This window comes from Hipposideros armiger, unplaced genomic scaffold (genome assembly GCF_001890085.2).
Source record: "Hipposideros armiger isolate ML-2016 unplaced genomic scaffold, ASM189008v1 scaffold_171, whole genome shotgun sequence".
NCBI classification, from domain to species: Eukaryota; Metazoa; Chordata; class Mammalia; order Chiroptera; family Hipposideridae; genus Hipposideros; species Hipposideros armiger.
Genome location: NW_017731521.1, coordinates 1,310,069 through 1,334,737, shown reverse-complemented (window position 1 = coordinate 1,334,737; position 24,669 = coordinate 1,310,069). Strand labels below are relative to the sequence as shown.

Genomic DNA, 24,669 nt, shown 5'->3' with positions numbered 1-24,669 from the left:
GAGAGAGAGAGAGAGAGAGAGAGAGAGAGAGAGAGAGAGTTTTCTTTATCTATTCATCCATTAATAGACACTTAAGTTGTTCCCATGTCTTGGCTATTGTAAGCAATGCTGCAATTGAACTTGAATAAGTTCTTAACCAAGAGGTTAGTAACAGCTTCGGAATACCCAAACGACAAGAGAAGTGAGTGAGCAGTCCTTCTCCAGGCTAGTCTTTCCAAATCAGAAGGGAAAAGACATTAGAAATATACACCTCCCTCACTTCACCCTCTTACAAAATAGAAACATTAAAACATTTTAAGCATCGAAAGGTACTCTCTCTAAACCCTTCATGGGAAATTGGTAGGATTTACTACTCAGGATAATCAATCACTCAATAAATTCTCAGTACCTATTATGAGGCAGTTCCTGAGAAAACAGTAGCCTCTGACCTTATGATCTGATCTGGGGCGGAGAGGCAAGGGGATAATGAACCAAAAAAAGCAAATGAAGCTATTTTCTACCTTATCTATTTACCCATGCATCCATGCATCCATTCATCTCTCTATTTTGAGAAGACCTTTATTTTTTTTTCTTCACTTTTGAACCTTAGTATGGAAAAGTACCCAATCTTAATGAATTTTCATAAGGTGAACATGCATACCCAGATCCAGAACTAGGATATACCAGCACCCCAGAAGTCCCACCAGTACCTCCTTCCAGAACTGTTCCTCCTCTAGACTTCTAACCCCATAGATTAACTTTGCCTGTTTTAGAAGTCTATATAGAAGTATATATTAGTACACATGTCATGTACTCTCTCATGTCTGACATCTGTTACTTATCATGTTTATAAAATTCACCCTTATTGTATGTTCTACTTTACCTAAGTATTTTAAAAGTAGAGAATTCAATAAAAAACTAATAGAGAAAATATGGGCAAGATTTCAAACGCACACATCAACACACTCCTAATACTACACACTCCCAGTACACAACAAAATTAAAAACAAATTAAAGTCCCACACTTTTTCTAGGGTGACTCAGATTCTTTGTTCGGATTCTATCCCAATGGGCTTTGAGTTCAGCCCAGGAAGGGAAGAAAAACAGGCGTGAAATGGTCTCTCTTGAGTTGCTCAGTGGTTATTTCTATTGGGTCGTCAGGAAAGTCATGACGTATTTTTTTCTATGTTTTTCAATGCAAATATGAGTCATGACTTTCCCGACAATCCAATCGTTCACATACTGCTTTCTTCATTTGGAGATCTTTCAGTTTTTGGCTTAGACTGGGGGTCGCGGGGGATGGTTCTGGCACCAAAAGCACAGAACTGGAAGGCAGGCCTAGGCAACCAAACACGGCATGCTGATTGTCCTCAGGACCCAGAATTCTGCCCTCGTCTCTAACTTCAATCCCTGTCACCTCACTGCTCTGCAGTGCCTAGCACACGAATTAAGATCCCAGTCATACAGAAACACAAAAGTAACAAGGTATTTCTGTCACCATCACCAGCTCTCCGAGACCCTCTCAGGATCAGTGGTAACCAGGACAACTTCTGCAAACAGACCGGTCCTGTCCGCATGTTTACACACATGTATGTGTTCAATACCTTCTGAAAAGCATAACCAGGACCACAATGTACATAAGTTTGTGTTTTTCTTTTTCAAATATATCTAGGGATGTTTCCATGTGATTCTGTGTCAGAGGGCATTTTCTTCATAAGCTTCACAGGGTGAAGCAGGCACAGAGCACAGCTTATCTTACCAATGTCCTGAGAGCAGAGCCTTAAGTAACCTGCTGTCCCTTGCTCTCTCCCTCTGCCCTTTTTCCTTAAAGGAAATGTGGATGAAGGACCCTAAACTATTGGGTTGTCGGGAAAGTCATGACGTATTTTTTTCTATGTTTTTCGTTGCAAAAATGCATCGTGACTTTCCCGACAACCCAATATTTCATTTTTTTTTCTGAAGGGAGGCAATCGCTGAGAAATTTTAATTAATATTTATGATGTATATTTATCATAGAAAGTTGGAATTGCAGAAATTTCAACCAATTGGATATTTATTCAAAACCACTAGAAACTTCTTCAAAGGCCAGGAGACACAGATCACTGAAGGTTCTTTTAAAAACATAAGGAAATGTGAACCCAGTGAAGGAATCCACTATACTACAGGCATACAGGGCAACATAGTTTGCTATAATGCCCTTTCCCACTATAAAATTGAGTATTGCTATCTTCAGAGAATAAGTAAATTTTGACTGTGGAATTCAGCCAGTAATGCTATAAAAAAAAGTAAAGAACTTCTTTCTTGAGACAGACATCCTCTTCCATGGAGATAAACAGAGATAAACCTGTAAGTCACCAGAAGTGTCTATGTATTCTGAGGCTGGCTACATAAAGCCATGTGTCCCAAGAAACAGCTCTCTCAAGTTGGCATGAACTATATAGCTCACTCGGGAGTTCAGAAAGCCTGGTGATCTGGTACCCAGTGCATAGTGTGGGCCCCCAAGGCTCCAACCTTGGGCTGCTGCTGTCATAGAGCAGACAGCACACACTGTGTGTACCCCACTGTCTCACTGCCAACTAAGCAGAGTTTCCAACCCCTTAAACCACAGTGCTCCAAATTTGGACATAGCTGAGAAGGTACAGGAATAACCTAGCAGCAAGCAATGGCTTTCTCATGACTAAAGAGTCTAAGTTTCTGAATTTTTAGTCCAGCACTGGAACCTTCCTATGCACAAAGTTTGATACTCAGTTTGTCATTTGGTGTTTGCTGAGTCCGTGGGGGAAAACACTGTAGTATTTTCACAAAACATACTGTGTATACAAGAGGTATGAAGATAAGGTGACGGATGTTAACTAGACTTATTGTGATGTTAACTAGACTTATTGTGGTGTTCATTTCATACTGTATACAAATACTGAATCACTGTCGTACACATGAAATTAACATGATGTATGTCAATGAAACCTCAATCAAAACAAAAACACATTGCAAGAAAACACGTATGATGACCAATTGCTATAATTATTCAAAACATATGCATTCAGGTCAACAGAGCTCAAAGATGTTTATCCAACAAGTGCATCACTCAGAATCCTGCGTCCCTTCATGACCTGGACTGCTCTGATGCTAGTTTGAGGCGTTTCAAAGACGGTGAGTAGCTGGTAGCACTTAACTGTATTGGTAAGAAGTTTACTGGGGTAGGTCACAGTTTAGAGCCAAAAGGGCCGCGAGAGCGAGCGAGAGCGCGAGCGCGAATATGGTAAGTAGTTTAAATCAAGGATGAGGGAGAGGGGAAAAAGAAAAAAGGAGACCCAGAGAAGTTAAACTTCTCCAAGGTACACACATACAGATCTTCGTAGTGAAAAGGAGGATGGACTACAGGCCGAAATTCTAGCCCAGCTGGAACAATAAGGAACCATGTAACCTTGGAAAGGTCACTTTCTTATTTGGCATTAGGTTCCTCACCAACAAAACTCAAAGGTTAGATTTATGATCCCTTTCAATTCTAAAAGTCCATGTCTAAAATTTCCTTTTTCTGATTCCCAGACCTCACTGCTGTGTGCAGCATAGCTCCTCACAAAATGAGGTCAAACCATTATTGAAAAGTCACACAATTCAGTTTTCTGCTTGTACCAAGAAAAACAGGTTGAAACATCCAATTCAGCAACAGTTACCAAAAGCCTGGTAACACCACTGCAAGGGATACCTCCTAAGGAAATAACGATGGACGAAGCCCAAATATTGGGTTGTTGGGAAAGTCATGACGTATTTTTTCAATGTTTTTCGTTGCAAAAATGCGTCATGACTTTTCCGACAGCCCAATATATAGAGGTTACAAACAATATAAATATAGTTAACAGGGAGACCACCTACAGAACATTCTTTGTAATTTTGAAAGTTACGACGCATGGGACAAAGTCTACAAAATTTGATGGCAAACTTAACAGTGGTTATCTCTGTCAAAATGGCAAGAAATTCCTTTGTCTCTCTGCTTTACCGGTTATTTTTTTTTCTAGAATAAAGCTTCTATATACATAATGTTTAAAGTTTATGGGTGACTTTCCTCCCTGCAGCCACCAGCCAAGTTGTTTGAAACACTTCTAAGCATAAATGTGTACCTGACACAGGTCTTCAAATTGATATAAGGCTCTGCAATGAAAGCTTCAAAATAGAAACAAACTATATTCATTCCCTAACCAAAAATAAACATCAGAAATAAGAACCCTAAAGAAAAGTAGAACTAAATGCCTACAAATTCTAACGGGTTCTTTGTCACAGGTTACAAATCTCCCAGTGAGTAATGTATCTCCTTGACAGTGTTATCTGAACATTTCTGGAAGGAAGTAGGTGTTCCAGAGACCCAAGCCTCTCTTGCGCTAAGGAATAAGAAATACTAAATACATACTTCTGTTTTTAATGATTTATTGTTTTTATAAATGTTACTCATTTTATTATTTTAATAATAATTCAAGACTTAAAATGAAAACAAATGTATTTACCATTAACCGTTGATTTTTCTTGGCCACAAGGTGGCAGGAATTTCCATGTTAAATTCTGTCTTCGAGACAGCCTATTGAGGAATCAATCTTTTTAAAAGTGGCATTCACGGAGCTTTAAGGAACGAAAAGAGGCAGCAACAAATGTTTTTAAACTAGGTCCCTAACGCCTGAGTATCAGTGGCCAGTCATTATCTGAAATGAGGTATCCTAAACAAGAACAGGGTATCATCAACAACAATGAAAAACGTTGGGAACATGAATAGCTGCTAACTTTGGAGGTCTTACTACCTGTCAGGTATTATATGTGTTTTGGAGGCATTATGTTAGCTCCTTTCAATAGCCTTGTGAGCCAAGAACTATAATTATTCCCATTTCACAGATGAGTATGAACCAAGACAGATGAACCTGACCAGAGTCACAGCTAGAAATGTGGTGGCCTAGGGAGTTCATTCCATGGAACTGGACTCTGGGATGGGTCTTCTTAACCTCCATGTTCCACGTACGCCTGCACAAGCACGTCCCAGTTGCACAGACTCCCAAGTAACAGGTGATAAGGAAAGAAGTCAACTAAGACTATCAACTCAACCCTCATTACCCAATGATGTGAGCTTTGGATGGCCTGCCAAGGAAAGGGCATGAAGAAATCACACCGGGTCGGTGTAGCCAGCAGTCATGCAGAGCCCAGAGAACAGGCTTGTGGGAGCAAGTCCTGAAGGGACCAGCCTTCCCCAGCTCAAGCCACTTCAAGCTGCTCTAGAAGAAGCCCAGAACCAGTGGGTTGAACAAGAATTACTATTTACTGGGTACCTCTGTGCCCGGCCATTTGATAAGACTCTTTTCTATAAATATGTGTCTACAGGCATTAATATATTTGTTTCTTGTCAAGCCCCATTTTATAGCTGAGAAAACTGAATCTCAGAGATCATGGTGTGCTTTCTCCCCTACATCCAATGCCTCTCAAAAATAAGAAATTCTCACAGACTGAGAGTGTACTCCATCTTTAAAAAAAAAAAAAACTTACTAGAAAACTTTTATGGGAAATTTTCATAACACTGCATCACAAAACTGATTTTTCCATTCTTTCAATCTATTGATGGTCTCTGATTTATTTTCTAATTCTCTTTGATCTTTGGGACTCTTGAGGGGGAGAAAACCCAATATTCTAATGAGCAACCTCAACTTGGGCAGGAATCAAAATCAGGTGATCCCTCTCCAAATACTCTTTCACTGCCAGGAGGCACATCCTTGAGGACAGGGATTTTTGCCTTTATTCATTGGCACCTTTTGGTCAATAGCCGGTAATCCATAAATGTTCACTGATTGACTATCAGAATAAGAGATATGATGATCATTTCCCTCAAGGGAATGCCCAATTTGTTTGTTTAGGTTACCTAATTACTGAAATTACAAATTCCTAAGTCTTTCCCTCCCTCCTGGGATCAGTAGGACCCTGCCGATCTCTAACCATCGGCACCACCAAGTGCTTTTAGAACTAAAATGTCTTCCCATGCAGCTTACTGTCAGGTTAGGATTCTTTTCAGCAGTCACTCTGCCTTGACTGACCGTCTACCCTTCCTCTGAATGCTTTGGAATGTTAACCTGTCCCTACTGAAGTTCATTTTCTGTCTCTTCAAAACTATGTAGGTTATATTCTCCCAAATGACAAAAAAACTGTCAAATTAAGCGTCTTTCCCCTTTACCTAGATAGCTTCACAGAAGTTTTCAAATACGACAACTAGAACAGGCCTCTGACAATCTCCAGATATCCTTGGGTTTATCGTGTTACTCCATATTTTCCATCCGAGAGAGATTTAGGTCCACCAAATATTCATTATAAATCTTTCTAAAGCCTGAAGCCATGTAAGACAAATGGAGTCCCTGCATTCTTCTCACTGCCCTCACTTTTACCCCCCAATCTACTTAGGGCATAAAATGTCACATTTTCCTGTCCTTCCTCTTAGACGATATGGTTGAAGAATAAAGTTTGTATTAAAAAGCAGTTTTACGAGTCACATCACAATTTCTAAGATGTCGAAAACCTCATATTAACTGTTTAATTTTTTAAATGAATAAAAGATACAAACAGAAGGAAAAATAGTGTTTTCTAAAATCTTAAAAGTCTCATTAAAACATTAACAGTGAATCTTGTAAGCCTTCTTATGAGGAAAAAAAAATGAAATTAACATGATTAGATACTGCTTTTCACCTACTAGATCAGCAGAGTTTGAGAAGGCCCTGGGTGGAGAGTATGGAGAGACCAACTCACACAGTGCTGATGGGAATTTAAATTAGCTCGAGCTCTGGGAAAGATCACTTACCAATATCTAACAAAATAAAAGGCACATATATCTTGACTCAGCAGCAGATCTGGGACTAACTAAGGCATTTCATATCCATACAATCAAAGTCTAGGCAACTACAAAAAATATATTTATATATACAAAATACTCAACTGTTACGGTATCATTTGTATAAAAAAGGAGGAAAAATACATGTATTTGTCTTCCATATGGCTATCTCCAAGGAAGTTGGGGAACAATACTGGGAGTAAGATTTGCACTATATACATCTTTGGACCCTTCAATTTTTGAACCATGTGACTATTACCAGTTTAAAAAAAATCAACTTCCATTTGTGTTGTCTACATTTCCACCTCCTTCCCCGCCCTATCTTTCTTTTCGTAGCTCCTCCCTGAGTGGGTACTGCCTTTGGTAACCTCACTCCATTCCCACTCTTGCAACTGGTTTCACCTCTTCCCTTTAGGGCTCAGGGTCAGCCAGCATGGCCGTTCCTGCCACCTTTCCCGCACCGTATCTGCCGGTGGTTAAGGCTTCCAATGGACTGCTACACTCAGCACTGGGGCCCCCTGCATGACATTCCTTTGTGATGGTGTTTGAGCAGATCTGTCAAAAGCAATATTGATGGGATCCTCATTCTCTTTCTCTAGGGCTCAGTCAGTTCATTAGATCATTCCCACGCCTACAGAATTATCTTTTCCTAACGGAGACTTTTTTTTTTTTAATTCATGAACTTTCGCCTCCCAATTGCACTGGAATATATTATTTCCACCAATCTGAAAGCAAATTACACTGGTTTAATATCCGCACACTCCTAAATGACATCAGTTATCATTAGAAAAATCAGCAAGCAAGAAAAGTTAACATTTAGCACTGTTGTTAGTTTAATACACAATCAACTTACCAGCTTTGGATAAAATAAAGTCTTTATGTAATTGGACGGTACCCAGGCCCACCACGTTTTGCAGATAAGATGTAATTCAGCTTCACAGTATATCACTCTACTAGCATTGAAGATATATTGAAAATGTAATAAAACTTTAACCAATGCAAATTCTCATTAGACATTCAAACTTCAAAAGATTTGCAGGGTCAAACTTCACAAAATAAAGTTTATTTCAGCCCAAAATATAAGTACTATATGTCACCTAGTCATTAAATATAGATAGAAAAAATTCAAACTGCTTACTGTCTAGCTTGGTCCTTACTGGAATAGGTTACATTTACGACTGCTGTTTCCGAGTCAGTGTTCACTAGAGGAAGAGAAAAAGGAAGAGAAAAAACAAGTTAGTTTTCTTTTCACTTCCCTCTTTTTTACAAATTTGAAAGCAATTGAGAAGACATGTACCTTGCTCACAGCTTTCCACCACTCCATACTGGACTAGTAAACTATCCAGCACCTATCAGGAGGGGGGGGGAGAAAATTACAAATTTTCAGTTTCCCAAGTTATTAGCAAGGGCAGAAATATGTTTGAAAATCACAAAGTAATTGTGATGAAAAAATGCCCCCCAAATTAACTGGGGCTTAGGATTACAAAAGCAAGGAGGGGGCCCCATCGAGAGCACCCAGTGGGCTTCTCTTTCCTGCCTATCCCCAGAGCCCTGACTTGATCTTGGCTACCCAAGATCCTCTGGGGAACCAGGAAGTAAGGCAGCTCAGCAAAATGTTCAAAGCCACACCACCTAGTTCCTGAGGCTGGAGGAGGAAGAAGCATATATTTCCCATACATACACCAACACATCACCTACTTCCTCCTTGTATACAAAGTCACAAGACCAGGGCCCAAGTTACGTTTTATCTTCTCTTTAAGATATTCCTTTTCAGAGAACTTCCATCAGAACAGACTACTTTCTCAAGACAGGCAAGCAAAATGAAGAAAGAACATAGCTGATACTCTACCTGGAGTCTTTAATGACTAACCTAAATGGTATATCAATATTTAGTAAAAAGTGTAAAAAGGAAGTGAAAAAATTTAAATCTACACTGGGTTGGAAAATGTACAATTAGAGCCTGTCTATGTTTTTACCATCTTTCCTGTAGCTGCATCATTACACTGTGCATGTTATTCTAATGAGAGGCTGTTAAAACAGTAACTAAATTTTATTATAGTATAAACTTCAGGTGTATGTATTATAGGTTAAAACCAAATTCACCTGTCCTCAGTTTCCAAGAACTGTAACAAGTTTCTGTTAATTTATACTTAACCACTTAACCATCAATTTAATAGCAAAATTTGAAGGCCAATCCATTGAGAATGTTTTCTGGCCCCCAGAACACAGTAAACCATAAAGAAACACACTAAATAAATTTTTATGGTAATTTCCTACTAAACTTTAAGCAATTTCTTCTAAAGGAATGTTTATCTTATGTGGTATCTTTCAGGCTTTCATTTTGTCTACTGATTCCAATTTGAAATCTATAGCAAGGGTTTGTCTGGGAATAAGCTTTTTTTTTTTTTCCATTTTAAATGAGGTTAATAACTATTTGTGAATGGAACAGTTAGATCTTTTCATAGTGAAGTTTTGACAGGGTGAATTTCTTTTGAGGAAGGCCTATTCATAGAAGCACACTAATCCTTGTCTCTAATTATAGCTATTGTTAAATCATAAAACTAATTTTTAATTTTTAATTCAGAGCACTTAACTGACTGCATAAAATTTCATTTGTCTGTCTCAGCCATGAGAATGTATGCTTCATGTGAATAGGAATTTTTTGTTCACTGTACTATCCCTAGCACCTAGAATATACAGGCACAAAAAGACATTTATAAAGGCCAAAAACAGGAAACCTCTTACAATGCCATCCAAATAGATAATATGCTACATGTAATGCCTTAAATTTTTTTAAAGCAGCCTACTTATATTTGTAAAAAATTTTTTCAATACCAAAACATGTTTCATATGTAAATTAACAGAATTCTAACAAGGCATTTTAATTTAATCCAGCTCAAGTAATTAAAGCAGCAGGAAAGGTACATCTACCATTTAAAATTTAGCTTTTAAATGAATGCCACTCTAATAGTAAAGCTTTACGGCAACTTGAATATCTTGAGAGGCAGGAGGGTGGGGTGGGGAGTAGAGATGGCGGTGAGGGGGCAGGGTGTAGAGAATGGGGGTAACTGCCAATTTTATGTTAATTTAAATAAACATCATTCTTAATTCTTCCTAAAAGCAATCTGTTCAACAATTTAATACATTACTCTCCACATAGTTTAGCTTCTATCACCTTAACTTTTACTATTATAGAGAAAACACTACAAAAGTTAAATGCCCATGACTTATAAACAATGTTGACTAAATCTGTAATAATAATGCTAATGAAACTAATGTTCTCCAAAGGCCCCACTGACAAAGTGATATACAAATTATACTTATATATAGATACATACCCACAAATATACACATATATTTATATATTTACATGTAAATATGTACATACACACAGACATAAATTATACAACTAAATTTTCTTAACTTAAAAAAACCAAGGCGGGCTGGCAGAGTGGCTCAGTTGGTTAAGAGCTCGCTCAAGAGTTTGAGCTCTGAGCAATAGTGGTTCGAGTCCAGCCCAAGCTGAGCAGTTGCTGAGCAGCCAACAGGTAGCAGGATGTCTCAGCTTAAAAAAAAAACAAACCAAGGACATGTACATAAAAACTTTCACTGCATATATTGTGTAAAGTTTAATATGTTCAAAACAAAATTGCTTGTAGAGTTATTCCTAAGAAATAATAAATGCCACTGATTGTCAACTGTACTCTGTGTAAAATCTCTGGAAAAGTAATTAGAAACTACATTCCTAAAATGGTGAATTTTATTGTATGTAAATTACACCTCAATAAACCAGACTCTGAAACAAACACACAATAAATTATAATCCTCAAAAGACAAATAGGCCCAGCATCAATCTTGGTGCCTGAGAACGTTAGCCACACAACTTAGAAGGTTTTACCTAAACACCACAAATAGATTTCAATGGGTCTTTGAGGTCTTCAAAGTTTTATGCACAAGTTTGGGGGTAATCACAACTGAGAGATGAAAGGAGGACTGTCAATAGCCCAATCAGATTCCCAAATCCCAGAAGGGTTTCCAACCCTGAAATGATTGAGCAATGCTAAGTAACCAGTTTTTCTTTAACCTATAAGGAAGGCGTTTCTTTGAATGCGTTATGTCAAGCAGGACTACCAAATTGTATCATGCCACTCCAATCCACTGAACTCTCCAAGAGTAAATACAACTTACTCTTGATGAGTTCTGCCCTTTTGACTTATCCTGTATTAACCAGGAAGGTAAGACAAACGTTCCTATTATCTGTCACATAAACCACCCACCCCCTAGGTTCTTGTCCCCTCAGTTTCTAGAACATTTGTATTTTCTACCTCTCCCATCTACCTCAACCACAAATGTTTCTTTTAAACAGCCTTGTGGGTTTGTTTTTTTTTATTATTTTTATTATGAAATACATTTTTAGAATTAGTTTCAGCTGTACAACACAGTGCAATAGTTATACTTTTTACCCCTCGAAGTGACAACTCCCCTCCCCCAATCTGCCGCCCTATTTCCCCCCAATATCATACATATCTATTACAAATCCCTTGACTCCACTCCCACACTATACTCCACGTCCCATGACTACACACACACACACATACACATATATTCAATTATAGTTGACATACAATATTATACAACATCAGCTTCAGGTGTACAGTGCAGTGATCAAGCCTCACCCCATCCACGATCCAAGACATGTGACCACCTGACACCCCACAAAATATTCACAACAATATCAATTAACATTCCTCGAACTGTCCCCCATGTCCCCATGGCAACACTGCAGCTGCGTATTTATGCTGTCCAGCCCCCTCCCTCTCTCCCTCATCCCCACCCCCGCAACCAACAGCCATCAACTGCACCCCTACCTCTCTGAGACCACCTCTGTTCACTTTCCTCGCCCATTCATAAACAGCCTTGTTTTAAAGGTAAAAACAAAAAACCAAAAATATTTCTACTGCACATTTCCACAATCTCTTAACAAATTGAAATTCTCATCCCTAAATTAATTTATTTTACTCAAGCCAGAAATAAAACATTTCTCTATGCTCAGATAAGTTTAAATTCTAGTGGAGAAGAGAAAGAAGGTATCAAAGCAAATTAAAGCCTCAGAGGAAATGTCTTGGTGGAATTCCCCCTTTTTATATATTTAGGATTTTAAAATCTCAAATGTTCAACACTTTAAAAAAAAGATGTTCATCCAAATGTAGAAATAGTAAAGAAGGAATCACATGATAAATGCAAAGATTATTACTTTCCTTAACATAACAGTAAAGATTTAGATTATTCATAATAGCCTAAAGTGGAAAAAAATCTAACTGCCCAACAGATGAATGCATAAACAAAATGTGGTATAGCCATACAGTGGAGTATTATTTGGCCATAAAGACGAATGAAGTACTGATACATACTACAACACAGATGAACCTTGAAAACATTATGTAAGTGAAAGAAGCCATTACAAAAGACCACATTACAGGATTCCATTTATATGAAACGTCCAGAATAGGGAACTCTATAGAAACAGAAAATAAATTAGTGGTTGCCTAGGGCTGGTGAGAGTGGGAGAGTGGAAGGTGATGGCTAAGGGTTTCTTTTTGAGGTAATGAAAATGACCACAGTCCTAAAATTGACTGTGGTGATGGTTGCACATACCTGCTAGCATACTAAAAACCACTGAATTGTACAATTTCAATAGCTGAATTGTATGGGATGTGAATTATTTCTCAATAAAACTGTTAAGAATAACGAAGAGCAGTAAGACTAGCTAATAGCCCAGTTTTTTTAAACCATTTAAGTATTACTGAAGTACAATAAACTGCACGAAATTTGATCAGTTTTTGCCATTATGTATGTACTCATGAAACCATCACCATAATCAAGATAAGTTTCTTCATGCCCTCTTCCATCTAGTAGCCTAATTTATTCATACACAGAACACCAAAGTAAAGATGGTTGAAAAACTATCTTTGGGGCTGGCCGAGTGGCGCGATGGTTAAGAACTCGCTTGGGATGCCAGAGGGCCCCGGTTCGGATCCCACATATGAGGGCCAGTGACACTGCCCTCTACAGCTAAGATGCTGAACAACAGCTCAACCTGGACCTGGGCTGCCGTGAGTCGCTGGCGACGGCGTAGGCTGCAGTCCCTGTGGCAGTGGGTTGCCATGGGCTACCATATGTAGCCAGCAGCCAGCGTGAGCGGCCAGCAGCCGCAGTGAGCGGCCATCCAGAAGCCGGCAACTGATCTGCCTCGCCTGGGAAGAGCACAATGATGGTGCCAACTTGGGCCAGTGAAGCAGCGTCCTCCACAACTAGACTGAAGAACAAAACGACAGCAACTTGTCTGTTCCCCTTCCCCCAATTCCCCAGCACTGTTCCCATCCCCCCAATTTCCCAATAAAAATCTTAAAAAAAAAAAAAAAACAACTATCTTTGTACCTCACACCTGATCAGATTTCTTCTGCCACAGCAGCCACCCCCTCCCACTCCCCACAAAAATAGCTGTATTTCAGCTGACCCCCTATGGTCATGGAACAATTCATGCTCTGCTGATAAACCCTCTGCTGATTATTTATTTTTTATAACCACTGCTCAGGTCCCATCACCTCTGAACTATCTGAATCAAGGGTCTCATTGGCATCCTTGTCTCCAGCCCAACACCCCACGACTATTCTCCTGCTAGAAGTTACTACTCTTCAGCAGCTTCAAAATGTCGATAGAAATTGTCCAAACTGCAACCCGGTGGAGGAGGGCGTCAGTGTTCTGGTACAGCCTTCCTCTTCCATCGTCTTGAATATGCTTCCCTACACCTATGCTCTCATCACACCTGCAAGGCTGGGTAAAGCGCCCGTTTCCATGGCGCCTGAGCTTACCTAATCCTGGAAATGAAAGCAATGTCCTTCTATAATCTCTTCACTGATCTTTCTTCTCCTGCTAGACGAGTGGTTATTAACCATAGTGAGGTGATTATTTGTCAGGTGTGTTGTAAGTAACCTATTTCTAATAGTTACACTGGCTTCCGTGTAGGTATATCAGAAACCGTTCATTTAACCTTGATAATTGTACCTTCCTTTTCCTGCAGCTCCTCATTAAAAGTCCACCTACATATTGCTACCTCCCATCTATTGTTCTGTGCCTGCTGGCTGCTCTCTCTTTGGCCACCACACTAGACCAAGCCTCCATCGTCTCTCTCTAGACTCCTGCAGCACGCTCCTAAATTATCTCCCCATATTCACTTTTGCTTCCAGTGGCTTGTTCGCATAATAACTAGACCTGCATTGTCCAAGCGTGATAGCCACTGGCTACACATGTGGCTATTGGGCACTTGAAATACAGCTAATCCATAAGTGTAAAATACATACCAGATTTAGATCTTAGTTTTTAAAACAAAACCTCAAGTTTTAAAATATTGATTACATGTTAAAACTGCAATGTTTTAGATATACTGCATTTAGCAAAATACTATTAAAATTAATTTTCACTAGTTTTCTTTTCTTATGTTTTTAACGTGGCTAATAAGTAGCCATAAGTGGCCTGCATTATTTTTCAATTGGACAGTGCTGAGTTAGACTGATTTTTAAAAGCTGAGCTAATCAATTCATACCCTACTATGAACTCTAAGAGTTTCCCTTTGTATTTTGGATAGGGTCCAAAGTCCCTAACAAGTGCCCTGAAGGCCCTGTGTGACTCACTCATCACCTAATGCCACTCTCTCCAACTACACCGGCCTTTCAGAAAGAATTATGGATGATACATTTGGGTGCTTTCTAGTAGAGCACTGTCCCAAATGTTTTATCTATTTTAACTCATTTAGTCCACACAATCCCAGGAGGTAGTATCCCATTTTACAGATGGGTAAATTACAGCATGGGGGAAGTTAACAGTATTTGAACTTGGAGAGTTAAGTGACAGAGAAATGATTTAAGCCCCCGCTATCAGATTCCAGAGCCCACACTCTTAACCACTTGGTCAAATGAGCTGCCTCATTTTGCCATACAATTAAAATACAATATAATGGCACAGACTGAAACCAGTTCAATTTTTTACTTTGATGGAAGATCAAAATCATTCTTGATAGGCAAAGAACTTCATCAACTCCCATGTCCCAAGTGCTAAATATTATATTTCTATATACCTCAAATCAGATGAAGATATTAATCAGCATTAACTTGTTGTATATATTACTAATAGAAATACTTGTAAAAAACGCTCCAAATAATATACACTTAGGGTCCCTTTTCACCACCTACTTCCAAACTAGTTACTTCCCCCAAACCCTAACAGAAACCACTGTCAGCTTGGTGGGTCTCTCCAAATGTTTTCAGAAGTATGTGTATCCCATGAAAAGATGCTCAACATCATTAGTTATTAAGGAAATGCATTTTAAAAGCACAGTAAGATACCACTTTATACCCACTAGAATGGCTATAGTTTTTTTTTTTTTAAAGGAAAATAAGTCTTGGCAAGGATGTGGAAAAATTAGAACCTCATACACTGCTGGGAGGAATGTAAAATAGTGCAGCCTCTATGGAAAACAATATGGCAGTTCCTTAAAAAAATTTAAAAATAGAATTACCATAGGATTCAAAAATTCCTCTTCTCAACATATACCCAGAAGAACTGAAAGCAGGGACTTGAAGAGACATTTGAACACCTATGCTCATAGCAGCATTATTCACAGCCACCAAAAGGTAGAAGCAACCCAAATGGATAAACAAAATGTGGTGTATACGTACAATGGAATATTCTTCAGCCACAAGAAACAATGAAGTACTGACACATGCTACAGGGTGGATGAAGGCTGAAAACATCATGCAAAATAGACCAGACATAAAATGTGCCATATTATCTGATTCCATTTATCAGACAAAATAGGTAAATCCATAGAGACAGAAAGTAGTTTAGTAGTTTCCAGGGGTTGGAGGGAGGTGGGACTCGTGAGTAAGTGCTAATAGGCAGGGGGATTTTTGGGGGCGGTGATGAAAATATTCAGACACTAGTAGTGATATTTGTGCAACCTTGTCAATATACTAAGACCCACTGAATTGCACATTTTAAAATGGTAAATTTTATAAGTATGTAAATTTTAGCTCAAGTTTTTAAAAAAGTATGTGTATATGCTTATATAGTCCCACATACACCTATAGAAGATGAATATTTTGTTTAGTTTTTAATTTTTGTAAAACCAACATATTAATTACTGTTCTAAACATTTTACACATACTTTATTTATTCCACATAATGTGGCTATTATTCCCACTTTGCAGATGAATACAATGAGGCAGATTTTAAGGAGCTTACTTAACATGATATTCATTACTCATCTTGCTTCCCTCCCCCCCCCCCCCCCCCCCCGTCTGTCACCTTGGTGAACCATCCATGTTGGCAAATACAAGCCTAGTTTATTCTTTTTAATGCCACGTGAAATTCCGTTCAGTCCCTTCACAGTCACAACATCTCCCAAACCTTGAACACTAAGCCTTCTGTGGCCTGCCCCAAACACACCACAGGTCTCGGGAGAGTCCAGCAGAGCCGGAGTCCAACAGAGCGTTAAGAGAGCAGTGACTGCCTGATTCTCCTGCCAGACCTCAGCCGCTAAACCAAAAAAAAATCAAAGACTAGGGAATCCTAGATGCAAAAGCCAATTTCAATAACTCACTAACTTCTTCCTTTTGCAGGAAGACAGGGATTACCTCTCTAAACAGCTACAAATTACTAGAGGAAAGGGGAAAGACGCAGTTCAAAAGCCTAATTACAATTCTAACGTAATTCTGGGGAAAGGTACTGATTAAGAAGAAATAACTACAGGCTGGCCAAGTGGCTCAGTTGGTTAAGAGCTTACTCAAGAGCGCGAGCTCTGAGCAACAGGGTTGCTGGTTCGATTCCCAGCCCGAGCTGAGCTGCCAACAGATGGCAGGATGGCTCAGCTAAAAAAAAAAAAAAAAAAGAAGAAGTAACTTCTCTAAATGGGGTGAAAAATATCCAAGTGGTGGCAGACTATCCAAGATGTTAGTATTTTATGTGTACACACTATTTTTATTTAAAGTTTATTTAAAAAAAATAAAAACAGCTAGAGAAGAAGGCTGGTTCCAAAGTCAATACTGATAAGAATATTTCCCAGAGCAGCCAAGTGGCTCAGCTGATTAAGAGCTCGCTTGGGAGCGCCGGCTCTGAGCAGCAGGGCTGCGGTTTAGATCCCACATTGAGTGCCAGTGACACTCACCCTCTACAGCTAAGATGATGAACAACAGCTCAACCTGGAGCTGGGCTGCCTTGAGTCGCTGGCGATGGCATGGGCTGCAGCGGGGCTGCAGTGGGCTGCCGTGTGCTACGTGAGTGGCTGACAGCCAGCGTGAGCGGCCAGCAGCCAGTGTGAGCTGCTGGGAGCCGCTGTGAGCGGCCGACCAATGACCAGCAACCAATTGCCTCACCCAGGAAGAGCACAATGATCATACCTACATGGGCCAGTGAAGCGACATCCTCCACAACTAGATTGAATAACAAAAACAGCAATTTGTCTACCTGTCTGTTCCCCTCATCCCAATCCCCCAATAAAATCTTTAAATATATATATATATATATATATATATATATATATTATTCTTTATCTGAAGTTTAAATTTAACTGGGTATCCCATATTTTATCTGGCAACCCTACTTAGGGATCTACATTCCATATTTTGAGAACCACTACTTTAGGGCTTTAGGCATTAGGTTCAATTCTAAACTGATTAAGAAAGGCTCCTAACAAAACTGCCTGTTCAATGGTGGGCTAAGCCCGCCCACAACTAAGACTGAACTCGGCACCTTGAGCTGAGCTGCCATCCAGATGGCTCAGTGGATAGAGCACACGCTCTTAACAAGGCTGCCGGTTCGACTCCCGCATGGGATGGTGTTTATGCCCACCCGCAACTAAGACTGAACTCGGCATCTTGAGCTGAGCTGCCACCCGGATGGCTCAGTGGATAGAGCGTGTGCTCTTAACAAGGCTGCTGGTTCTAATCCTGCACGGAATGGTGGCTATACCCACCCGCAACTAAGATTGAACACAGTACCTTGAGCTTAGAGGCCACAGGCAGCCAGGTGACTGGCGCCCTCCACAACTAGACTGAAGAACAAAAGGACAGCAACTTGGCTGGTCCCCTCCCCCAACTCCCCAATAAAATCTTTAAAAAAAAGAATATTCCCCATAAGAATTACTCCTTCAGATGTGCTTTAGCTATTCTCCTGGGCTCTATTCATCCTTATAATGAAATACCTGGAACTGATGAATGGATAAACAATATGGGACATACTCATACACTGGAATGTTATCTGGCCATAAAAAGGAGTGAAGTACATACTACAATATGGGTGCACCTTGAGAACACGATGCTAAGTGAACTACGCCACATATTGCATAATTCCATTTGTATGAACTGTCCAGAATAGTCAAATCCATAGAGACAGAAAGTAGATTAGTGTTGCCAGGGGCTGGGAACAGGCTGGAAGGGAGAAAGGGCAGTGACTATTAATGGCTATGGGGTTACTTTTTGGAATAATAAAAATGTTCCAGAATTAAATAGTAGTGATGGTTCCTAACCTTGGGAATATACTAAAAAAAACACTGAATTGTACATTTTAAAGGGGTGAATTTTATGGTATGTGAATTATAACTCAATTTCTTAAAAAGAAGAAAATGTTTAAGACATAACAGATATATATATATAAACTTATCCATCCAACATGACAACCATGTTGAAAAACGTCTATCATACTAGATTGAACCATGAATCATATAACAATATTGCCATTGGGAGAAAGACTTTTTTTCTTCTTCTCTAGTCACTTTAGAAATGTTTTACAATAAACATTTTCAATAAAAAAAAAATGAGAACATCAAACTGCTTCATATTGGCCTTTAAATTGTTTTCAAAAAAAAAAAAGTAATGCCCAGAAAATAAAGTTTTCCTCTCCTCTTCTTAAGGCTCTCACTGGAGAAACAACTGAACAAAGGACAGAGCTAAATATGTGAATTATCTGAGCACTAGAAAGAGGAAGGAAAGATACTCACCACACAACCCATTGGAGCAGGCCTGAACACTGTCACTGTTAAGACAAGGTCAGGGTGCTAGACGAGAGTGGACTAGGACAAAAGCCAGACAGAATCCCATCCTTCATCGCTATTTGTTTCCTATGACAGGCATATATTTCATAAGAAGTTGCTTTTGAACAGTGGGGTGGACAAATCATCACAATATTGCCAAGCTACAGACAAAAGTAGCCCATACAAATGTCCTTGGAATTTTCCCCATTCTGAAATGTATTGATTGGGTTGGGCAGGAGGGTCTACAAGGCAAAGCAGGGTTTCCCCATACCCACCCACTGCTCTCAATCTTTGGTAGTGTGTATTCAAGATCAAGACATTACTTGGAGCCCAGCCGAGTATTTGGTATACTTAAAGACTGTTAATTAAGCCCTTGAGTCCTGTTTTCAGGCCAAAATTCTGTTGAGCAAGCTTTTCACCCATATCCTACCCCTCAGATTGTAACATGATACTGCTTCATGCTGTTTTAGAAAAGATTTGAGTACCAACTTGGATAGCACCTACTACTGATGAATTGGGATCAGAAGTGGGCATGCTCAAGTAATTTTAAAAGTTTTAATAAGTAACAAAGGTCCATCAGTAGTCAAGGAAAAGTTATAGAGAAAGCCAATTTTTTAAAATGCACCCTTTTTAGGAAATCAAGTCTATAAAATATGAAGTTCACCCTCTTAGAGGCTCTATTTACTCACCAACCAAGTTCATGTGGGGTTTTTTAAATGTTGCAAAAAATAAAAATAAAAATAAAAATCTTGATATGTTCTAATCTTCAAACTACTCCTCCCCATGCTGCATCCATCTTCAACCGCAGGGATTTCCTGAGTTCTGTCTACAACTCACCACTCCCAGCACGTAACAGGGTTTGGAAACTGTATGTTCTTGTGGCTTCTTTCTGGTCACTTCAAAACACATATCCATATACTTACTATACACATGGCAACCCCATGTCTCTATTATTGCACACAACTAAATCAAACTCTGATATGGGTATATTTGAGAAGCCAAGCCATGGTCAGCTCTCTACATTCTAGCAGGGAGATGAGCCAGCGGGAAATTTGAGTGCCAATTTCTAAGATGTGTTGTAAAATTCATAACCTGGTAATTTCCTCAAAAGAAGAAATACAGAAAGGCTGGTTCAAAATTAGTGTTCAGCCATGAATACAACAAAAATCCATTACAGTATGTGAATTTTGAATTTAAAACCTTTGAGCTTCCTTATGGTTCTTTGGGGGGCAAAAATCCATGCACTGTAATGTGGTTCAAGAATAATATCATGTATTACTCTCCAACCTCATCTCTCATCGACTCCCAATGAATTCCTTAGTAACCACCTTTAAAATGGAACACATTTTGGATCTTGTTACCCTCTAGAATGCAATTCCTGATCACCCCCCACCCCCCACTACCCAGTCTTGGTTAACCTCCTGTACTGGGTCCTTTAAAAACTCATGCCCACCAGTATGTGCGACCATGGCTGTAATCCAATGACTGGCATCTTTATAAGAGGAGGGATATTTGGACACAAAGACACAGGGAGAACACAATGTGACTACCTAGACAAAGATGGGAGTGATGCTCCTACAAGCCAAGGAATACAAAGATTGCTGGCAACCACCAAAAGCTGAGTGAGAGGCTTGCCAGCACGTTGATTTCGGCCAGCCAGCCTCCAGAATTGTAAGAGAATAAATTTCTGTTGTCTTAATCCTCCCAGTTTGTAGGGATTTGTTATGGCAGTCCTAGGAGACTAATACATCGCCCTATCTTTCACAGTAAGCACCTTGTACTTTACCCAGGGTCTTGTCCATTCCTCTATGTTGGATTTAGACTCTTTACTGTACTGCTGTATCTCGAATAGGCCTTAGCACAAAGTTACAGACTTTGGAAATCCAACATGGCAATGGAGAACCCATCCCAACAGCACACATATGTACACACACAGTAATTACCTCCAAACACTCTTGGATTCTTCACCTACATTCGCCCATTTAACCACCTAGACAACTTTCAAAGGTAGATATTAATCCTGCTTTCAGGATGCAAAAACTGAGCTTCTAAAGAGAAAGGTCACTTGCCCAGTCAAACAGCAAGCACATGGGGAGTCAGGATTCAGACACTCTCCCCGTGACTCTAAAGCCAGTGCTCATTGTTACACGGTGCATGTCTCAGAAGATCACCGCCATGAATAGAAAATGATCTTCAAAACCTCTTCGTACCAACATAAGGGCAGAAAGTCGATAAATGCTGAAGCTGGATGGCAGATACAGGAGGATTCACTGTATACTTTCTACTTGTATATGCTTATGTATAATTAGATTAAAAATAGAAGTGCTCCATACTCATTAAAGTGATGGCTAGCTTGTGAAATTTACTTCAAAAGTCAGGGTTACAGAGCTGGCCAAGTGGCGTGTTGGTTAGGAGTTGGCTTGGGACGCCAGCTCTGAGCAGCAGGGTCCCAGTTTGGATCCCACATGGGTTAGTGATGCTGCGACCTCTACAGCTAAGATGATGAACAACAGCTCGACCTGGAGCTGGGCTGCTGTGAGTCGCTGGTGACGGAGTAGGCTGCAGTGGGGCTGGCCTGCAGCGGGCGTGAGCTGCCGTGAGCCACCATGAGCAGCCATCCAATGGCCGGCAAGCGACTGCCTCACCCAGGAAGAGAGCAATGATAATACCAATATGGGCCAGTGAAGCGACATCCTCCACAACTAGACTGAAGAACTAAAGGACAGCAACTTGTCTGTTCCCCTTCCCCGATTCCCCAATAAAATCTTATAAAAAAATTCAGAGTTACAAATTAATATCAGCAATTTTCTCAGCAATTTTAACAATAACCCTTGGGGGCAAAGGTGTAATATTTGCACCATTCATTAAAATTCCACTATGTAATTAGCATTAAAAACAGGTCATTATCTTTGAATTCAATAAGAACAAGTTCACAGAAAAGCAACTTCTCTATACTTCAGAGAACAGTGCAGACTTTGAGTAAAATGAAATTTGATCTCACCAGATTTATTTTTTCCAAGATTTCATCTCCCAGGATTTCAACTACAACATATGAAAAATGTTCTCTCATTTTTTATATTTTATAAACAGAAACAAATTTTCACTTTTCAGCAATTTGTCTAAAATTTTAAAAACTCAAGCACTATATCTGTCAGAATTTCAATCATTACCAAAAGTTCAACTAAATACAAATTAACTTACATCACAACCAGCATATCATCTGCCACCCTAATGATTATCTTCCCACCGCTTTTTATATAATTGTTTTAGTCTCAATGGAGAAATGAAAATGCCCTGCTTATTAGAGACACTTCAGATAATTATAAAGATCAAAGTTCTAGAACCCCATAACAAACTCACTAATTTCCCTTAAGTAAATCCATGTCTGGAAACACTATAAGTACATTGCTTATAATGATATACAAGTCTTGAATACTAATTATTCACATATATACAATGAATACTGATCAAAGTGCACAGCAAAAATTAGGACAGGTGAGCCAATGATGTACATTTTCACATGCAGGCTAACATGCAAATCATTATTTGATAATGGACTTGTAATCTAGAATATATAAAGAACTCTTACAACTCAGTAATACAGACAAATAACCCAATTTACAAACCGGCAGAGGATCTAAATAGACTTTCTCCATAGAAGATATACAAATGGCCAATAAGCGCATGAACAGATGCTTAGCATCCATCATTAGCCATCAAGGAAATGCAAACCAAAACTACAATGAGACATCACCTTGTCCCCTAGCATGGCTATAATAAAAAAGTCACATAATAACAAGTGCTGACAAAGGAGGTGGAGAAACTAGAAATCTCATACACTACTGGTAAGAATGTAAAATAGTACAGCCACTCTAAAAAACAGTGGCAGCTCCTCAAAACCTTAAACAGATTACCATGGGACTCAGCAATTCCACTACTTGGTATATACCCCCCCAAAATGAAAATACAAGTTCACACCAAAAAAAACCTATACATTAATGTTTACAGCAGCATTATTCACAATAGCCAAAAAGGTGGAAACAACACAAATGGTCATCAATGGATGAATAAACAAAAGTGGTATGTCCATACAATGGAATATTATTTGGCATAAAAAAGGAATGACATACTGATACATGCTAGAACATGGAAGAGCCTTGAAAACATTTTGCTAAGTGAAAGAAGTCAGACACAGACTACAATGATTGTATTTGAAACTCCCAGAATACATCGATTACTATAGAGACAGAAAGATTAGCAGTTGCTTAGGGCTAAGGGGAACCAGGGGGACGGGAGGTGATAGCTAAAGGGTATAGGATTTCTTTTTGAGGTGATGAAAATATTCCAAAATTAACTGTGGTTAGAGTTGCACATTATCATCTATACCAAAAATCATTGAATTGTACACTTTAAGTAGATGAATTGTATGATATGTAGATTACATCTGAATAGTCATAAAAAGAGGGACTGTATAAGAATGAGAAACTAGAAACAATCTATACACCCAAAAAAAGATAAATAAACTAGTCTTTTCCCAATTACACAGCCGTTAAAAAAGAATGGAAATGAATGGATCTCTACAACACACCTGGTGAGTACTAAACACTAGTTTGCAAAACAGCACTGACTGTATCATCCCATTTATGTAAATAACCATGCATGTAAACCAAAAAAGAAAGCATGTTCAGGAAGTTCTTCACTAAATCTCCAAGTGGAAATTTTCACTTTGACTTTTTGCTTGGCCTTTTATACACGCAGCATATATTTTCTATACTAACAGAGAACTTTTAGTTCCCGTTAGTGTCATTTATATGCTAGCTTCATTGCTTTCTTATTACCAAAGACTACAGGTGTATTGTCACAAGGATTCAGAAGCCAACTAGAAAGAGCTCCCACTGGCTAAAAATAGGATAATTTGACTATCAGTAAAGCTAACAAAAATGGACTGAAACATGTAAAGTGTTAATATTACAAACGCAAGTATTTAAAGGGTCAGTTACCATTGGAGAACTGAGAGCCGGTAAAAAAAAAAAATCATCAAACATTTATTTTGCCTTTCTTGTAGGAACTGATTCTCACAGTAACCTAATAGTATACCTGGGAATTTCCTCTTTATACAAGCAGTTTAATTAATAAATAAAAGAATAACAGAATTGAAAATCACGCTTTTGACTCCTCTCATGAAATAATGGATTTCTCAAAATCGGTGGTGCTAAGTTACAAACATAGAAAACCAAGTATGTGCTTCCTGACAGCAGTCTGCATGCTCTACCACCTATGAATTATTCTTCCTAAAAGAGAAAGGGATGAAGGGAGGAAGGAAATGTGAGTAAAACCAAGCCTTTTGTGGTTCTCAACCATGGCAGCACAGCAAAATCTCCTGGGGACCTTAAAATACTGATGTCTGGGTCCTAACTCTGGAGATCTGATTTAATTAGTTTGGCATATAGCCTGAACATAAAAAAATTTTAATGAGACTCCCCAGGTGATTCTAACATGAGCCAAGGTTAAGATCACTGCTGTAGATCTAACTACCATGTCACAGGAATAGAGAGGACTGAGAAACAAAACTACACTACAGGGATCAAATCAGCTTATCTAGATGTGACAGGACAAAACTCCAGTTTCTTCAACAAATAGCAAGGAAACAAAAAGGAGTGAGAATCCAAAGATGATGAGGCTGAAGAGAAATCAACCCACTGGAAAGTATAGACCTTATTTGGATCCTGACACAAACAAATTCTTATAAAAATATGTA

At 39.1% G+C, this 24,669-nt stretch overlaps 1 protein-coding gene across 2 annotated transcripts in view; it reads right to left on the bottom strand.

Annotated features, from left to right (window-relative positions):
• Nucleotides 1–24,669, bottom strand: part of IGF2BP3 (insulin like growth factor 2 mRNA binding protein 3) — a 128,131-nt gene that overhangs the window by 32,182 nt on the left and 71,280 nt on the right. For both annotated transcript variants that reach the window (XM_019652019.1, XM_019652020.1), the window contains exons 4-5: nucleotides 8,124–8,175; nucleotides 7,965–8,028 (exon numbers count right to left, since the gene is read on the bottom strand). In XM_019652019.1, coding sequence (XP_019507564.1) covers nucleotides 7,965–8,028; nucleotides 8,124–8,175 — 116 coding nt within the window. The remainder of the gene's footprint in view (nucleotides 1–7,964; nucleotides 8,029–8,123; nucleotides 8,176–24,669) is intronic.